General features: G+C 38.2%; 1 protein-coding gene across 1 annotated transcript in view; it reads left to right on the forward strand.

Annotated features, from left to right (window-relative positions):
* The window catches only part of MYO3A (myosin IIIA), a 167,248-nt gene that overhangs the window by 130,947 nt on the left and 15,720 nt on the right, over window positions 1-20,581 (forward strand). Inside the window, exons 25-29 of the mRNA XM_065919145.1 lie at window positions 5,429-5,540; window positions 8,480-8,642; window positions 10,204-10,327; window positions 11,502-12,420; window positions 15,568-15,712. Of these exons, the coding sequence (XP_065775217.1) occupies window positions 5,429-5,540; window positions 8,480-8,642; window positions 10,204-10,327; window positions 11,502-12,420; window positions 15,568-15,712 (1,463 nt within the window). The remainder of the gene's footprint in view (window positions 1-5,428; window positions 5,541-8,479; window positions 8,643-10,203; window positions 10,328-11,501; window positions 12,421-15,567; window positions 15,713-20,581) is intronic.

Consider the following 20,581-nt stretch of genomic DNA (forward strand, 5'->3'; position numbering starts at 1 on the left):
AGTTTGTGTTTCCTTGTTAATTTTCTGTTTAGTTGATCCTCCATAGTTGTGAGTGGGGTATTTAAGTCTCCCACTATTTTTGTGTTATTGTTAATTTCCCCTTTCATACTTGTTAGCATTTGTCTTACATATTGTGGTGCTCCTATGTTGGGTGCATATATATTTATAGCTGTTTTATCTTCTTCTTGGATTGATCCTTTGATCATTATGTAGTGTCCATCTTTGTCTCTTTTCACAGCCTTTGTTTTAAAGTCTATTTTATCTGATATGAGTATTGCTACTCCTGCTTTCTTTTGGTCTCTATTTGCATGGAGTATCTTTTTCCAGCCCTTCACTTTCAATCTGTATGTGTCCCTTATTTTGACAAGGGTGTCTTGTAGACAACATATATAGGGATCTTGTTTTTGTATCCATTCAGCCAGTCTTTGTCTGTTGGTTGGGGCATTCAGCCCATTTACATTTAAGGTAATTGTTGATAAGAATGGTCCCGTTGCCATTTACTTTATTGTTTTAGGTTCATGTTTATACACCCTTTCTGCGTTTCCTGTCTAGAGAAGATCCTTTAGCATTTGTTGGAGAGCTGGTTTGGTGGTGCTGAATTCTCTCAGCTTTTGCTTGTCTCTAAAGCTTTTGATTTCTCCTTCATATTTGAATGAGATCCTTACTGGGTACAGTAATCTGGGATTTAGGTTATTTTCTTTCATCACTTTAAGTATGTCTTGCCATTCCCTTCTGGCCTGAAGAGTTTCTATTGAAAGATCAGCTGTTATCCTTATGGGAATCCCCTTGTGCATTATTTGTTGTTTTTCCCTTGCTGCTTTTAATATTTGTTCTTTGTGTTTGACCTTTGTTAATTTGATTAATATGTGTCTTGGGGTGTTTCGCCTTGAGTTTATCCTATTTGGGACTCTGGGTTTCTTGGACTTGGGTGATTATTTCCTTCCCCATTTTAGGGAAGTTTTCAACTATTATCTCCTCAAGTATTTTCTCATGGTCTTTCTTTTTGTCTTCTTCTTCTGGGACTCTTATGACTCAAATGTTGGGGCATTTAACATTGTTCCAGAGGTCTCTGAAGTTGTCCTCATTTCTTTTAATTCTTTTTTCTTTTTTCCTCCCTGTTTCATTTATTTCTACCATTCTATCTTCTACCTCACTTATCCTATCTTCTGCCTCCATTATTCTACTATTGGTTCCCTCCAGTGTTTTTGATCTGATTTATTGCATTATTTATTATATATTGACTCTTTTTTTATTTCTTCTAGGTCCTTGTTAAACATTTCTTGCATCTTCTCAATCCTTGTCTCCAGGCTATTTATCTGTAACTCCATTTTGTTTTCAAGATTTTGGATCATTTTCACTATCGTTATTCTGAATTCTTTATCAGGTAGATTCCCCGTCTCTTCCTCTTTTGTTTGGTTTGGTGGGCATTTATTCTGTTCTTTTACCTGTTGATTATTTCTCTGCCTTTTCACCTTGTTTATATTGCTGTGTTTGGGGTGGCCTTTCTGTATTCTGGCAGTTTGTGGTTCCTCTTTATTGTGGAGTTTCCTCACTGTGGATGGGGTTGGATGGGTGGCTTGTCAACGTTTTCTGTTTAGGGAAGCTCATGTCAGTGTTCTGGTGGGTGGAGCTGGATTTCTTCCCTCTGGAGTGCAATGAAGTGTCCAGTAATGAGCTTTGAGATATCAGTGGGTTTGTTGTGACTTTGGTCAGCCTGTATATTGAGTCTCAGGGTTATGTTCCTCTGTTGCTGGAGAATTTGTGTGGTATGCCTTGCTCTGGAGCTTGGTGGCCCTTGGGTGGTGCCTGGTTTCAGTGTAGGTATGAGGGGTTTGATGAGCTCCTATCAATTAATGTTCCCTGGATTCAGGGGTTCTCTGGTGTTCTCAGGATTTGGACTTAAGCCTCCTGCCTCTGGTTTTCAGTCTTACTCTTACAGTAGCCTCAAGACTTCTCCATCTCCTTTTGAAGACAATGGGCTGCCTTTCTGGGTGCCTGATGTCCTCTGCCAGAATTCAGAAGTTTTTCTGTGGAGTTTGCTCAGCATTTAAATATTCTTTCAATGAATTTGTGGGAGAGAAAGTAGTCTCGCCATCCTATTCCTCCGCCATCTTAGGACCACCTCCGCAAATTAAAATTTGACCTTATCATCACATTTTTCATTTTTCTAAAGAGTTCATTTTAACTTGCTCAACTATCAATATAAATAACATTAATTTAATTTTAAGAGATGTACCCTTAAACTTCAGTGACTATTTTTATACACAAAGCACTGTGCTAAATACTAGGGAAGATAGTGAATTTTGTTTCTTTATTGTATTGTAAGCACAATTATCGACCTTTAGTATATTAGAAATTGAAAGGAAGTTGTGATTATCTGTACTTTTTTGAAGACTCAATAGACCTTAAATGTGGCTTATAGATTTTTTAAGATGAAGTTCAGCAACTAAAAAAAGAATTATCTACTTGGAATATACTGGAATTAACCTAACCTAGATTAATATTTTGAAAGTTATTTTAAGTCCATTTTTTTCTTTTTTGTATGGTACCTGTTATGTTCACAAGGTTATTTGTGATGCTAAATGAGACAGCATATTTATTTACTTTTTGCCATGGAGGATCTTAGTTCCCTGACTAGAAATTGAACCCATGCCCCATGCAGTGTAAGCATGGAGTCCTAACCACTGGACTGCCAGGGAATCCTCTTTTTTCTTCCCCTTTTCTCTGTTTCTCTACCTGTATCTAGTCTCATGGCCCAGACAGTAAAGAGTCTGCCTGCAATGCAGGAGACCAAGGTTTGATCCCTGTTTGGGAAGATACCCTGGAGAAGGGAATGGCTATCCCCACTCCAGTATTCTTGCCTGGAGAATCCCACGGACAGAGTAGCCTGGCAGGCTATAGTCCATGGGGTTGCAAAGAGTCAAACATGACTCAGTGACTAACACTTTCACATCTATTCTGGAAGACAGTGAGTTGTAACACTTACTTAGTCCTCAAGAATGAACAATCCAGTTAGGATTCTCGGAGCCATAGACATGGAAAGTTAGTAAACAGTGTAGGGTAATAAATACCAAGATCCAAAGAGATGGTTTGTAGTATAAGAGTTTAGGAAAGTGAAGGCTGATCTCCACGAAGGCTGATAAGAAGATCAAGAAAAAGTGCTGCAGTGGGATCTGGTGGGGGGCATGGTTATGGAGAAGACAGGAAGGGACCATCTCTGTGTAGAAGTTGGTGCTTCGAAAACCAGAGGGATGTGGGTGAGACTGGCTTAGCAGTGTGTGTTAGTGAAGTGACAGGAGTGATTAAGATGGGATCAAATGGGAAAACTGATCAGGTTAATGTTATTAAGAGAGAGCCCTGAATACCAGACTAAACCAGGAGTTTCAAAACTATCCGTGGTTTTACAACATGGACTGTAGAAGAGCTGAACTTATTTTCTTGATGATTTTGTAGTTGATGTATTGTATTACTTTGGAGAAAGAAATGGTAACCCACTCCAGTATTCTTGCCTGGAGAATCCTATGGACAGAGTAACCTGGTGAGCTACAGTTTATGGAGTTGCAAAGAGTTGGACATGACTGAGCAGTTGAGCATTACTTATTTGGAAGGTCAGAAGTGAGAATAAGTTTTTGAATATGCTTTCAACCCCATGCTATTATAGAATAGCAAATTACTATATGATAAGTGAATAAGGAAAAAAAACTAAATTTCTGGAGAACATATGAATATTTGTTCTGAATCTAGAAAGCTCCAGAAATAAAAGGCTAATAAGCCTTTTCTCTGTCACAAATTTGAAAACTGTCATCTGAATTGGCATAGACTCTTAGGAAGGCAGGACAGTTTGCACAGGCCCTGTGGAGGTGTAAATAGGACTAAATAACCTTCCCTGTCCAGCCTTATCCTTTGACTAACCCTCCTTGTAAGATGTAAAATCATCAGACCCTTTGTCCATTCTGTTATGGATAAACTCTTCCATTGTGTGACAAAGAGATAATCCTAAAGGAAGACACACAACATGAACTTACTTTGCATAAGAGACTGGGTTTTTACTGTAGTTGTTTCTAATGAGGCCTTATATTATACTAAAAAGCTACTGAAGTTGGATCCATTTTTCCACCAGTCACCGATGCACAATTGTTTGGCTGTCAGAGCTCTAACACAAACAGAATTTAGCGAAGGGAGAAGTACACATGCTTTGAAGTGAGAAAATCCAGATTTGAATCCCAGTTCTGCCATTTATGCTAAACGTGTGACCTTGTTCAGCGTTACTTGAGTAACATTTGAGCATCAGTCTTCCATCTGCAGATAAGGGTGATGATGTTAGTTAGCATCTACTGTATAGGTGGTCATGAGCCCTGAATGATGCAATATTTATGAAGGCTACAGATAGAACCAAATATGGACAATACGTTTCAGCTATAACTATCTTCATTATTATTTTTGCTTCAGTCCCAAACTCCCCAAGTTACTTAATACCGCCTGTGCTGTGGTCTCAAATGCTACCATATAAACCATGAAGTGAACTCATAAAAACAAAGTAGAGTCAGTATGTTGGGTTTAAATCAAGAGGCACAGCAAAGCACAATCTGGTTGGATGCAATGAGTGAAGAATAGGGGAGAATCTAGGATGACACACAGATTCCTAGTCTTAGAGCCTTATTAAGAAGGGTAAAGAATCTGCCTGCAGTGCAGGAGACCTGGGTTCAATCCCTGGGTAGGGAAAATTGCCCGGAGAAGGGAAAGGCTAGCCAATCCAGTATTCTGGCCTGGAGAATTCCATGGACTGTATAGTCCGTGGGGCCGCAAAGAGTCAGACATGACTGAGTGACTTTCACTTTTAAGAAGGGTTGACATCATTCACGGAGATAGGCACTAGCAGAGGAAAGAAAAGGTGATGCATCTTGCAGAGTCTGAAGTGTCTGTGGGATAAGCAGGTGCGGGTGTCTAGGAGGCAACCATGAGTAATATGTTTCCTTTTTATGAAAACAGGGCTGAGGCTGTATGTATAGGAGTCATCACATATAGGGAACAGTTAGAGTCATGCATGTAGATGAGACACACATGGAGAAAGCTTAATAAGAAACAGAACTCAGAAAAATCTAACATTTAAGCAGAAAGTCTAAATATGAGGCCCGTTGAAGAGACTGAGAGGGAGAAGGAGAAATGGGAGGCCAGGGTGGGATGGGAATGTTGGGGACACAAGGAAAGAACACTTGGGATTAGGATGGGAAAAAACCAGTTAAGGCTTTATCACTAAAAGATCATATGTTGAAAAGGAATCACTGAAGTGAAAAACACAAATTACACAAGTAGATAGTATGGAATTCAGTTTACTGAAGAATTGTTCTAAGAAGCCTGAAGGACCCACTAGGCTCCTGAGACTCTGAACTTTTATGAAATACTAACTAGCCTTCTCTCGCTTTCAAAGGTACCAGGTTCTCTGCTACAAGTGGTGTGAAGAGCCTCCATTGAGTCCTGACACGTGTGCCGCCATTTTGGAAAAAGCTGGTCTTGATAACTGGGCTCTTGGGAAAACCAAAGTAATGTTTTCATGTGCTTTTCAAAGAAAAAAAGTAATACTTATAGTGGATGTATGGAAAATTACATATGTAATGATAGAAAATATCACAGCTTTTCGTGTTGTAGAATCTCTAGCTTGTAATAGGGAAAGAAAATGGATAAATTTGTAAAGGTTTCTTTCTTCAGCAGAATTAAATATTTTGCTCTTATACAGATTTCTTTTAATAAATTCAAGAAAAGTATATCTTGAAGATTTATCCCCAAAAGGGTGGAACGTATGAGTCTAGAAAATTTTTTATTTTCTCTATTTTATTACCACCAAATATAGTCAGAAAGCTGTTGAAAATCATAATGAATTCAGTAGGATTCTGTTTTTCTTTTTTTCCTAATTCTCAAATCTGTTTTTGTTGTAAACTTGAAATTTATCTGGAGTGAAATGTTATTACTAGACACACTATAGGATTTGGATACTGGAATGTTTATGTGTCAAATTTGAGAGCATGTGAGATCTTAGCTTATTTAACCTCTTAAAGAATGAAGTACAAAATCATCATTCATTTTGAATATGGAAGTAAGACAGGTGGGTTCTTGGAAAAAGGATGCATTTGCTTCTCAAATATCCTCAGAGCGTTACAAACAAGTTGGAAATAAGGAGATAAACATGGTACCAAGTCCTGGGAGGACACTAAATGTATCATTGGGGAGGATGGAGAAAAAAGAGCCAAGCTAAGACAGAGGTACTCAGATTGACCACTCAAGAGTAACCTCTATCAGCCACACCATAGATGTGAACTGAAATTCCACATTTGCCAGGATATTTGTATTAGCTGCAGGAGGTGTGGGACAGGATTTTCATAATGTTCAGATAAAAAGTTAGGCCTGTTAGTTATCTATTTTACATATAGTAATATCTATTTGTCAATCCAGTCTCCTAATTTATTCCCCCACTCATTTCCTCCTTGATAACCATTAGTTTTCTACATCTGTGACTCTATTTCTGTTTTGTGAATAAGTTCATTTGTACTATATTTTTTATATTCCACATATAAGCAATATCATATGATATTTGTCTTTCTTGTAACTGATTCACTTTATAGCAAGAACTAATACAACATTGTAAATCAACTATACTCCCATAAAAATTAATTTTAAAAAAGAGAAGTTAGTCCTGAAAAGAATTAGGGAGTTTTTAAGTGTTTTATCTTATACTGAGTGTCCTCCTTCACTTCAGTGAAGTGAAAGTTGCTCAGTCGTGTCTAATTCTTTGCGACCCCATGGACTAAAGCAGTCCAAGGAATTCTCCAGGCCAGCATATTGGAGTGGGTAGGTAGCCTTTCCCCTCTCCAGGGGATCTTCCCAACCCAGGGATCAAACCCAGGTCTCCCACATTGTGGGCGGATTCTTTACCAGCTGAGCCACAAGGGAAGCCTAAGAACACTGGAGTGGGTAGCCTATCCCTTCTCCAGCAGATCTTCCCAACACTGGAATCGAACCGGGGTCTCCCACATTGCAGGTGGATGCTTTACCAACTGAACTATCAGGGAAGCCCATAGTCCATATTCAGTAGTCCATATTTACCTTAGTATTTAGTGAGGGGAGTTTCTGAGCATTAAAAAATATTTTTTTAAAAAAAGATATTTTTTAATCTGTATTTTTCTCACACCATTTTGTTTCAGATTCTCACAAAGATGAATTTTTCTGGCTGAAATCTCATGACTTATGGTCTGAAACACATGCCTAACTTCAAATGGAGTTTTAACTTGTAAAAAGGCCTTTGCAGTTCCAGTTTTTCATGATATTTAAGTAGCATTTTAAAGCTATTTGTATTTTTCCACTTCACCTTTTCCAACTCATTAGGACGGATTCAATATAGGAACATTTCTAATGTTGTACAAAAAAAAAATGACCTTTTTAGATAGATTGAATTTTAAATGAATTGTCAACAGTAGAATGGATTAAATATATTAACATCTAGAGGCTGTAGAAATTAAAACTAAATTCAGTCAAGACCTGTAATGTTAAACTGTTGGCCCTTGGTGCCAGGCTTCAGAGTACTGGGAGAGTTCTCTAGTCAGGGTCACCAGGTCTCATGACTCAGCTCTTAAATTTGAATTTAAGTGAGTTTCTTAGTGGATTCAATCAGCTCTCTTTGAGGTGATTTTCATTAGTACATTGAACCATTAAAAGAAAAAAATATACCTTCCTGTTTCCTGGGGGTGGCGGAAAACTCATAGCTGAACAACTCCAAGTCTTCAGGCTCCCCTGTTGCTTCCATTCATTTTGATTTTAGAATCATCGAAAATCAGTCCTTCGGTCTTTCTGGTGGCCACTGGGTCCAGCGAGAAAGTTATTAGTTTCTCCATGGGGCCCTCTCTCTGCCTTATTCTCGCCACTGACAGCTCTGTGAGCCTCTGAGGGCAGTGCCCCTGGTATCCTTGCAGAAAGTGCTCCTGGTATCCTTGCAGAAAAGTATATAGCATAGGTCTCAATACACAAGTGGTGAATGAACTCCTATAACTATAATTGTCCTCTGTCTTACAAATAGGTTTGTAAGAATTTTTAAGTTTGGGGAATTTGTTTCCTTTCAAAATAGCATAAAAGTTAGCTTTGCCCAGAGTATCTATTGCTAACACTTTTACGAAAGAGTTTGATATCTTCCACTCACACTGGGCCATCCAACAAAAGCTAGATACCTATTGCAAAGAAACAGTATGATTGTTAAACTATGTAACAGTGAAAGTGTTAGTCGTTCAGTCGTGTCGGACTCTGTGCGACCTCAAAGAGGGACTGTCTTCAAGCATAAAAATCTATAAGGTGATAGCAGCATCCAGGCCAAAGAAGCAAAAGATAATGATTTCCAAAATAAAAAAAAAATATCTTGAACATAATCTGATCACCACACGACTGTTCATACCTGCATGCCATAGTTTTATTTGCATTTTATTTTAATTCTTTTAAGGTGTTCCTTAAGTATTATCATGTGGAACAGTTAAATTTAATGCGAAAGGAAGCCATTGACAAGCTGATTTTGATTCAAGCCTGTGTCAGAGGATTCTTGGGTTCAAGAAGATACCAAAAAATACAGGAGAAAAGGAAAGAGAGTGCGATAATAATACAGTCAGGTAACCACTCAGAGCATCTCATTGTGTAACAAAATATAATGCTATGTTTAGATGTAGGCATGAAATCAAATCTTACTTACAAACCTCCAGTCTTATGTAGGTTTTGTGTTTAATTTCAAACTGTTGATACTGTCTCTGTATTAAATCTGAATGATTGTTTTAGAGATTGACACTTTTAATATCTGAATAAATGTTTTGTTTTAAACAGAATAATTTTTAAGTTTGCTGTCACATTGAAACACAATTGACCTATTGTGCAAGACACTGGATTAATTGTACATTTCAAGACTCATATTATTATAACCCATTGGACAATATTATTTTCCCTATTTTATTCCAAAGGTTACACTTGCCATAATTTTTGACAACTTAATGAAATCTCATTTTGTTAAAGGGCATCCATTTCTTTCTATTAACCATAGGGAAAGAATATTTATAGTCATATTTCACAAGTTTTTATTAAACATATTAATGGAGTTTGGATTTCACTTTCTGTTTTTCTATAAGAAGCAAAATTTAGAATCCAGCATGGTTTGATACAGTATCTTTTAAAGACTTTCGACTAAATATCCATAGTAAAAAGTGTATTTTACTCTGTAACCCAATATACATACTATGCACAATGCACTCTGATAGTTTTCTATTCTGATTTATTCCATTTCATTTCTAGATGCTAGATCTGGCCCAGTAAATTGACTTTATGATCCACCATTTATTTGCAACCTACATTCTGAGGAACACTGCCATGGTGGGCAGAGCAGCTGACTAACATTCAAGAGATTCGAGGTCCACTTCTGTCAATCTGTAAAAGCTCATCAACTTTTAAGCCCTTAACTTCTCACTGGGTCATTAAAAATGAAAACCCTATAACTGAGATTTAATTCTTTATCCTCAATTCCAAACTTCATAAAACACTGAGAAAAGAGATTTTTCATAATTCACTTGAAAGCAAAACATGACCTAATATTCATAGTCCTTTATTCATCCCAGTTAGTAACAACTGTGTGTTTTTCCAGCAAAATAATCATGTGTTTGATTATGAAATGCTGAATTGCCATGGGGAATGTTACCAAATATATGTTAATTTGTCCTGAATTACTTTTCTAAAAAATTTTTTTAAACTTTAAATCTGAATTTTGAAATATATCTGGCTCCAAAGATAATTGGCCAAAAGGTCCAAGCCATGTACTTAAATAATAGGGATTTTCTCCCATGAATAATTTGAACATGGCAAAAATGAAAGGAACATAAACATCAGAAGATTTTAAAGAAATGAGTGAGTCCATTTTGTCTTTTTCATCAACTTAGGCCATCTCTATCATTTTAGTTTCATATTAATACTCCCTTAACATGAAAGGTACTTTATTTTCTTGCTAAAGCTTGTCATCTGGAACAGTCTTTTTAATGAGTCCCATATTTTCTTACGAACCTATTTTATTTGTAGTCTTTAATTTCATTTTCCTCTTTGACATTGATGGTCAAAATTCATTTGTTTCTACCCATTGAAGTAATATTTATTATGTATTATCATTAACATTACTCTGGGCTTTGTATGTTTCAGCTGCAAGAGGCCATCTAGCCAGGAAACAAAGGAAGGAAATTGTTAACACACAAAACACAGCAGTAAAAACCATTCAGGCTCAAGATCAGGAATTTGACTACAAGAAAAACTTTGAAAATAAAAGGTAAAATAATATTCATTCTTATACTCTCTTGACATTATAGATTTTTCACACTGGAAAGTCATGAAATAAAGTCCACAGTCTTTCTCATACCTAACTGGGTTCCTAACAGTGAGGCATTAAATGTCAGTGGACACCCCGTGGCCACTTCTGTGTCCTTTATCCTATTTGAGAGTTTGTTGGCATTTCATTCCAATAACCACACTTTCCTTCTTTAAAAAAAAGTCTTATTTTCAAGTTAAGGGAAAATCCTTTGGAAAGGATATTAATAAAGGCACAGCTGTGAAATTTTGGCCAGCATATTACAAGATCATGAACTGTAACAGGAACACTGCTTTTCCTTTAATTTTGTAAGATATTTTCTGTGATCCGTAGACATAGAGGTTATCAAAGTACAGCATGCCAGCCTAATGAACATCCCCAGTACTGGTCTCAAATTTAGATATAGTTTCTACACTATATAGTTTACACACTTCTCACTGTAGGTACTTTGTTCGGAAAAGAACATATCTCTTTATTTTTAATTGGGATATAGTTGCTTTACAATGTATTAGTTTCAGCTCTACCATGAAGTGAATCAGCTGTATGTATACACACATGTCTCCTCCTTCTTGGACTTTCTTCACATCCCCTCCTTCATTCTACTCATCTAGGTCCTCATAGAGCACTGACCTGAGCTCCCTGTGCGATGCAGCAGGTTCCCATTAGCTATTTATTTTACACATGGCAGTCCAAATACATCAGTTCATTCTCTTCATTCCATCGCCCTTCACCCCATGTCCTGTCCATTCTCTACGTTGCATCTCTATTCCTGCCTGCAAGTAAGTCCATCTATACCATGTTTCTAGGTTTCACGTGTATGTATTAATATGCAGTATTGGTTTTTCTCCTTGAAGTGATTAAATTTCTAGAATTTTGATCTCAGTAAGTGAAGTTATGCTAGGTTATTTCTCACTCTTAAGTTGATGCTGGTTTTCTCATTATCTGAGTAGCCATCATGGTTGTCCCTAGAGAGGACAATTTGGGCAAACACTTGATTATTGTGACATGATAAGTTTTTAATTTTGAGTTTTTTTGTCTCTTTTGCTTTTCTCCCAACATAACATGTGCTATTGCTGAGCAAGGTAATAAACTCTAGTTTAGTATCGTATATTCTGACGCAGTATATCTTACACAGGGAATCTTTTGTGAAGAAACAGACAGAGAACTCAGTCTCTGCTAATGAAACTGTCATTCCAGCTCCAAATATTAATAATAAAGGAAGTATATCTGTAGTGAAGACGTGTACTTTCAAAGCTGAGGGGGAAGCCACAAATGCTGTGAAAAGTAACAGCAGAGGATATGAGACTCAGAAAAAAATGAACAACATGTATGAGGAAGAGGCTAAGCAAGAACTAGATCTGGTGCAGGACGCTTGGGCGGAAGTAAACGCCAGTAACAAGTATATGAAAGACTTGGAAGAAAATAGTGAGATAAGGAAAATAGGAAAGGAGGACACAGTGGTCGAGAATTTTTATCAGAAGTACACAGAGGAAAGGAACTTCGAAGACTTGAAAGCAGCATGTCTAGAACGGAAGACCCTACCAGAAAGGCCAAGTTACCCAGGACTTTGGTCAGCAGACAAGGAGACTCCAGGTCCTAACAAGTCTTCTTGCAAAAAGACATTAGAACCTTGTCTCAGCCAGAGGTTGGTTTGTCAAAATGAAAATAGCAAGGACAAAGAAAAGAAGACATCTGTGATCACCCAGAATGCACCTGTATGCAGCCGTCAGAGGAGCCATCTGAGCCACGGGGCGGTCCGGGAGAGGCAGGGGAAACCAGCCATGCAAGCCCAGGAAGAAGACAGAGCCGCGGTATTCATTCAGAGCAAATACCGGGGCTACAAGAGGAGGCAGCAGTTACGGAAGGACAGGATGTCTTCTTTTAGAAATCAAAAGGTCGTTGCAACACCGACAGAAGTAGCAAGAAATACTCACAATTTATATTCCTACCCCACAAAACTTGAGGACCCCTGTAGCATCGGGATGAAGAGTGATAAAGACGCAAAAGCAATTTCAGAAAAAGAAGCATGTGATTTGGCAATTTTTTCAAAACAGGTATGTAAACAAACAGGTGTGTTTACTAGTACAGCTCTCTAGGAACTCCACAATAACTGAGTTAAACAAATAATTGGTAACTGTTTCATCTGTTTTCATGAGACTGCAAACCTTTTCGATAAAACGTTTCAGAGGCTGTGCTATTCAAATAGCCACATATTTTAAAATAGTTTTCTATGATAAAAACAGTATAAAATATGATAGAAATGTAGTGAAGTAAGGAGACTAGTCATTGAGTGATACAGCCTACTAAAATGCTGGCATTTGGCAATGCAAATTTCTATGTTTCTGAGATCTCCCATTATAGTGTTAAAAAATGTTTTCAAAATCTCCTAAAATCTATGCTTTCTCTACCCCATATTTTAAGAAGACATAATTATGCATCAGAATCAGGTGAGTAGCATTATTGAACACACATGCAGTGAAGATGAACATCTGCATGTTCCATCATAACAACAATGAGGAACCATAAAGAAAAATCACAAAGGAAAATTCCCTCTTAAAGAATATCTCATGCTCTTCATAGGTGTGTTTCAGCTGTTTGTAAAGGGGGCAACAGAACTTCTTCTGAGTGTACAGTAAGTCCCCCAGATACAAAGGAGTTCCATTCCAAGTGTGTGTTCATGAGTCCAGTTTGTTCTTAAGTTCAACAGAGTTAGCCTAAGTACCCAACGAATGCAATCAGCTATATATATTGTACTGTCACTTATAATACTTTTCACAAAAATAATATATAAAAACAAAAATAAAATCATTTTTAATCTTACAGTACAATACCTTGAAAAGTAGAGTAGTGCCATACGACAGCTGGCCTGCAGGGGCTGGCATCGAGTGAACAGGCAATAAATAAAGATACTGCACTAGTGTACTCTACACAGCGCTGTCCAGGGGAGTACACAAAACACAGCTACTTGTGGAGCATGCACGCACGTGACAGTGTATGCCAGACACGTGACCTTGCGGGATTGGACATGTGAAAGCACGTTTGCATCTTTGAAAGCTCACAACTTGAAGGTGTGTAGGTAGGGGACTTACTGTACATGGAACTCTGATAAATTAGTGCTATAGAGAGATCACAGGGACGGCCTTGTCCCTGCCCCCTTCAGGCTCTCTCTCTTTCTAGGTATTTGACCTTGAGAAGAGCCCTTTAGGTGTCAGCACCCTTATATTCTCCTGTGTAAAGTGAAGAAGTGTCACTAGATGACCTCTAAAATGCATATTGTAAATGAGTATGTACTACCAGGGTAGTCAGTCAATAGTGTATGAAATCATAGAAGAAATAGCGTAATGGGTTAGAAATATCATAATTGGTTATTACCTATTACTCCCGAGTCCCTCATCTCTACTTATTGTCTGATGGTGGCTGAGCCTGCAAGACACACAGTAACTGCCTGTGGACACCCTCAGACTGCTATGGATGTGGCCTGAACATCTCCAACCTCTAGCTATTCATAGACCAGTCACTGATAAATTCAGCCCCTTCCTGTCCTTTTCGGTGTAAGCACATGGAAATAATGAGTTTAACATACATGAAGTCTTTCCTTTCCTTGTAATTAACATGCTTACTCTAAAGACCGAAGCAGAGATTAGGACCCTGACCTGCTCTGGGACTGAGACGTTCAGATGTACAGTCATTGGGCATCTACCCCAGTTCAGTTCAGTTGCTCAGTCATGTCTGACTCTTTGCGACCCCATGAATCGCAGCACGACAGGCCTCCCTGTCCATCACAAACTCCCAGAGTTTACTCAAACTCATGTCCATTGAGTTGGTGATGTCATCCAACCATCTCATCCTCTGTCGTCCTCTTCTCCTCCCGCCCCCAATCCCTCCCAGCATCAGGGTCTTTTCCAATGAGTCAACTCTTTGCATGAGGTGGCCAAAATATTGGAGTTTCAGCTTCAGCATCAGTCCTTCCAATGAACACCCAGAACTGATCTCCTATAAGGTGGACTGGTTGGATCTCCTTGCAGTCCAAGGGACTCTCAAGAGTCTTCTCCAACACCACAGTTCAAAAGCATCAATTTTTTGGCGCTCAGCTTTCTTTACAGTCCAACTCTCACATCCATACATGACCACTGGAAAAACCATAGCCTTGACCAGAGGGACCTTTGTTGGCAAAGTAATGTCTCTGCTTTTTAATATGCTGTCTAGGTTGGTCATAACTTTCCTTCCAAGGAGTGTCTTTTAATTTCATGGCTGCAATCACCATACCTAGAGCTGCCTAATAACAGCATGGGAATGGGTTCAGTGCTCACGGGAGCAGAGGTAGAGACAGAAAAGTAGGAGCCCCACTTCAACCTAGCAGGTTGTGTTATCAGACTGGGTAGAGAGAGGGGCCCAGATGGAAAGAGGAAGAAAGTAGCTCTACCATATGACATCCCTTATATGTGGAATCAAAAAATAAATGATGCAAGTGATCTCACAGATCAGAAACAGACTCACAGACTTAGAGAACGAACTTATGATTGCTGGGGGAAGGATGAGGGGAAGGGATAAGTAGGGAGTTTGGGATGGACGTGTACACTCTAGGATATTTAAAGTGGATAACCAACAAGGACATACTGTACAGCACAGGGAACTCTGCTCGATGTTATGTGGCAGCCTGGATGGGAGGGGAGTTTGGGGGAAAGTGGATACCTGTACATGTATGGCTGAGTCCCTTCACCGTTCATCTGAAACTGTCACAACATTGTTAATCGGCTGTACCCCAACGCAAAATAAAAAGTTTTTAAAAAATTAAAAAATAGAGCCAAGTGAAGAAGCCTGGACAGGAAAGGAGGGAGTTAATAAAGTCTAAGTCAGCAGACGGGTTCCTCAAGGTAAAAGAAAAGCCAGGGCAGCAGAATGGTTAAGGAGGGAAGACAGAGCTCAAGGACCCCAGGAAGGAGTCACCAGCAGAGGAGGCTTCTGGAGGGTGGTGTGTTTGGCAGTTTGGATTGGAAAATGTGAGATGGTGCACACAACAGGAGGTTTCCTCGAGTGAGCACTCTTTCTGACCTCCAGCAGGGTCAAGGGGAGTCCCGGAGAAGAAGGACACGAGAACCCCACAGAGAGCCGATCAGAAACTGATCAGATCCCCAGGGTGTCTGTGGAGATGGCTGAAGTCCTTTCCTTGATTTAATTGAACACCTGACCTTCTTTTTTAGGTCTCAAAACTATCTGAAGAATATTTCATTCTGCAGAAAAAACTGAATGAAATGATCTTGTCACAGCAACTGAAGCCTCTTTATTTTGGAGTCTATCCTCATAAGCCAATTACTAGACGAGTTTCTTCTCATCAGTGCCTCTCAGGTAAAAATGGGCAGGGTTGGAACTTCCAGAAGGGACAGGCAAAGCCAGATATTTGATTTGTTTGTTAGTTGCCTACGTTTATTCTGTGGAAGATTTGAAGTGACTGTGTTCTATCTTCTCAGGAACCGTCATTTCAGTTCATTATTTTATGTTGATACACACTTTCCCAGAATATTCCACATATCTCCAACCTTTTCTGATTTCATTCTTTTTTTTTTTTTTTTCTTTTTCCCCCTTTTATATACACTTTAACTAGAACTTGGCTTAGGACACCAGAAGACAATAGAAAGGGATAAAGTTGAGGGTGGGAGGCAGAGAGCAAGGTACAATTTTGATAAGGGGGAACAAACAAGTGAAATATATCTATTTCTTCTGTTGAAATCTGTACATTAAGTAGAAGGTATGAATCTAGAAGGTTCAGATTCACAGACCTAAATGCACTATTAAATTTTCTTTTTATCAACCTAAGTCATACTCTGCCCCCATTCACTAAACCAGTAAATAATGTCCAAATGAAAACTGAGGAACTAAGTATGAACTAAGTATGAAGTTTAAAAATAAAATAGTCAACCAACTGCTTGTTTTATGTCTTTGTTTTGATAAAATTGTTATACATTGAATTTCATAGGACTTAATTGCACCTGCATTTTCCTTGAGAGAAATATGGTACAGGATTTATATAAATGGAGAGTGGCCATTTGATCACAGAGTCTATGCTGTTGTATTCAGAAGTGTACAATGACATTACATTATTTCTTTGAATAATGTGCAGAGTTACTCCTTTTTCCGGGGGAGATGTTCTTCTTCTTAATTATGGTGCACCTGGTAATTTGTGTTGACCATTGTGAAGAGAAGAAAAAGATTAATTGTAGGAAAAATATACCCTGGTAACACAAAAGCATATTTTCTTTCTCTCTTTTCACAAAGAGGCTATGACTGTCCAACAGGCTATAATTTTTTAATGGATTGCAAGGTTAACAAATAAGGACACTATCGTAATTCCCATGCTTCATTTACACAATACCGTCAGTAAATTCAGCTCTGCATCATGGCAGCCCCTTGCCATGCCTACATACAGTTGATAGAATGAAAATGCTTTTGTGTTGCTTCTGGTTATTTCTGAGTTTTTATGGCATCTAGATTCATGTAGTAGTCCTAATATTTTTAGGTGTTATGGTGCAGATTTTGTATTTTTTTAGGTATGCCTAGCATTTTAAATGCTGGCCCCTAGAAATGCATTTTGCAAACTATCCAAGAATATATCTTTACATGTAACTGTAAATATGTTTACATTCATGTGAAGGCCAAGTAGCTCAAATAATGTTGGTTCATATATTTTATAGGAATGTTTTTAATGGGGGATCAGAAGTTATACTGCTTCACACCCAACATACTCCAGTGAGCACTTGTCTTCCTAAACTTATTTGCTACAGTTCTGCCTTCATTAGAAATAATACTAGGACTTCACTGGTGGTCCAGTGATTAAGACTTCACCTTCCAATCCAGGGGGTGTTAGTTCAATCCCTGGTTGCAAAGCTAAGATCCCACATGCCTTGCAACTGAAAAACCAAAATGTAAAACAGAAGCAATATTGAAACAAATTAAAAAAGGACTTTAAAAATGGTCAACATAAAATAATCTTTTAAAAAAGGAAATAATATTAATTCCCCCCAAATCTTTCATAACAACAACCTTCAGTATCCAAAACCAAATGATTTTATTTACAGCCTTACAATTCAGTGAGTATCATTTATGTTTATCATTTTAATATATTAAATGCTAACATAAAAGATCAATTTGCCTCACATAGGTTTACACTGAATTATTGATTTATGGTGAGTTAATGAATTTAATTCTGACAAAACAGTTGACTTAGCAGCCTTAAATGGAAACAGCTAAACTTTTTGTACCCAAATTATGTCTTCTCATTCTATAATTTTTATCTGTTCTAAACTACAGAAGACATGGAGCTTCCATGGAAGCAGCGAGCAATGAACAGTGTATTTCTATCTAACTTCTTGTTAAATTTCATGTTAGAAACTGCATGACAAAAAAAGACTAAGCATGTCTGCAGCACTGAAAACAGTTTTTTCTTTACATATTTTGACACCATATTACTTAGCTACATGAGATCAATTCAAAGGGACGTTACATAGCATATTTGATAAAATAATATAGTCAACAAAGTAAATTCACATAGTTTATAATTTCATACCACATAGAGAAAATACCTTCTTAAATATCTAGTATATTTAAAATTTTTTCTTATAACTAGGCATACTGGGCTAGTACATAAACTCCCAAATATCAGAATTGAACCAAATTACATTTTCTGATAATACTTAAATTTTTCTGATTTGAGGAGAATAAATAAAAGTCTTATCTTATACAGAATACCCCAATATTAACCAGACATATTAATGATTTAAATGTGAGAAATAAATTAAGGGAAACCAAATAATATGAACTGACTATTTCACAATCTCTGCTTAGGAGCCAACAAAGCATGAGAAGAAGTAATAAAAGGAATTACAGAGAAAAATAGTGGTCGATTTAGACTGTACAAATGTTAAAACCGTCTAGAGATTAGAAAGCATCGTTTCAAGTTAAAGAGCTACAGACAATCTGGATAAAATATTTAGAACAAATGGAGAAATGGTTGCCATATGTAATGTAGAATGACCTCATAAATTGTTAAGAAAAACACTAACTCAATGGAAAAATGGGCACAAGACATTGATTTATTTATAGAAGAACAAATGCAAATGGAAAGCAAGCATATATAGAATCATTCTAGAAATTAAAAATATAAATTAAAACAAGTTACTGTTTTTTACTCATCACAATGGCAGAGATGAAAAAATATACAACAGTGATGAGAATGGGCTAGTTTAATTATCCTCAAACACTAATGGTGAGACTAAAGATTCAACATTTCAGAAAGCAATTTAGCAATATGTAAAGAAAAGCTTTGAAATAGTTTCTATCATTCTCCTAGTAAACCCCCTTATAAGAACGTAGCCTAAGGAGCTAATCAGAGCTGAAAGAGAAAAATTACGTACATGGACAAAAATAAAATTAGGCAATAAGAAAATGATTAATAAGTAATAATGCATTCATATATGGAATATAAACAGCCCTCAAAAATCATTTTTCAAAGAACCTTGGCAAACTGCTAGCTGATCTAGCTATGGGGTACAAGACTGCAGAATTGGAATGAGAATCCTGTAAATAAGTCACTTAATCTTCTCCCGTGTCAAGTGGTTCACTAACAAGATACAGAACTCTAGAGCAGGGGTCCCCAGCTTGAATCATCCCGAAACCATTCATCTCTCCCCACCATCCACGGAAAAGTCGTCTTCCATGAAACTGGTCCCTGCTGCCCAAAAGGTTGGGGACCCCTGCAAGAAGCCAGGAGACTGGTGGAGGAGGGACCAAGTGCTTGCTCCCAGATAGGGTGGATGCCCTCCATCCCTCCCTACCTTCAGAGTCCATTCTGTATAAAATGAAGAATCTGAGTAACATTCCTGCAGCCTGCACAGGGCTTCCCCTCCAGGTGGGAGAACACTAGAATGCCATCTCCGGATGGATCATCTTTGCTGCCAGACTGTCTTGTGTCACCAGAGGCTTGCTTGCCATCTCCAGTGGTCATGCCTATGACTAGACATTCCCTCAGAAGGAATAGTGGATTTTTAAAAATATTGATGTGTTTCACCTTACCTTGAGAGGAACCACCTATCCTATTGTTACAAAGTGTGAGCAGGGTGGGGAGGTGGGGAAAAACAGAAAGGCTAAATGTTGCTTGTTTAAAACCAGATAGTATTCTTCTATTCTGTGTTTTTTTTTTAAAGACCAATTGGAGAAAATGACTAATAGTCAATAAATAATTTTCTAAACTTTGGATCTTAGGAAAAAATTAATGTAGGTTTTCACCTCAGGCCATATACTCAAATATTTTTTAGGTAGATTAAGACCAATATGATCTTGAAAAAAAAGCAAGAGGTTATTGAGTCTTTTAAATGCCACCTCTGAGTTTTCCTTATTCTTCAGCCAGGTAAGCATGTATTTTGTTGTGTGACTATCTCCTTAGTCCCATGGATGGTCACACACAGGATGCGTGCTCACAGCTCAGCCCATCAGCATCATTGTGTGTGTTCCCCCTGTGTTTCTGGTGGGGTGCGCTCCTGTATGTATGCAGGATGGCTGGGAGTGAGGGAGAACCTAACTTCATGAACCAGAACAAAACTAATGAGCCTCTGAGGTTTCTAATCCATGACCTCTGCCCAACAGAGAAGATGGAAGTAAATGACAGATAGGTAGTGAGCATTTCCAAGAGACAGATGGTGGTCCAGAGGGGACGTCTGTGGGTCTCACCACACAAGAAAAGCTGCTTCATTCTCCTCTGTTTCTCCTGTGACCTTAGTTTAGAAGAGAAAGTGAGGGGCAGGCTGGGAGCAGCCTCTTCCCCAAACCTAAGACTGTAACTGAAAAGCTAAATGCTCACTTCGAGGTCCTGATGCAGAGTTCTCAAATCTGAGGGGACAGAGAGCTCAAAGCCCATGAGCTGTAGGAGGACAGATCTGACTTGGCTCTCGGGCATCGGTGGTCTGCTGATTGAAAAAAAAACAAAAGAGCCAAAGATGGACTTCTCTGGCAGTCCAGTGGTTAAGGCTTTGCCTCCCCATGCAGGGGGTGCAAATTCGATCCCTGGTCGGGGACTTAAGATCTCATATGCCTTGTAGTCAAAAAAACAAAACATAAAGCAGAAGCAATATTGTAACAAATTCAGAAGACTTTTTAAAGGGTCCACATCAAAGGGGAAAAATTGGACAAAGAGAAGGAAGAGCCAAAGTAATTGTTGAGCAGGTT

Source organism: Muntiacus reevesi, chromosome 2, assembly GCF_963930625.1.
Source record: "Muntiacus reevesi chromosome 2, mMunRee1.1, whole genome shotgun sequence".
Taxonomy (NCBI): Eukaryota; Metazoa; Chordata; class Mammalia; order Artiodactyla; family Cervidae; genus Muntiacus; species Muntiacus reevesi.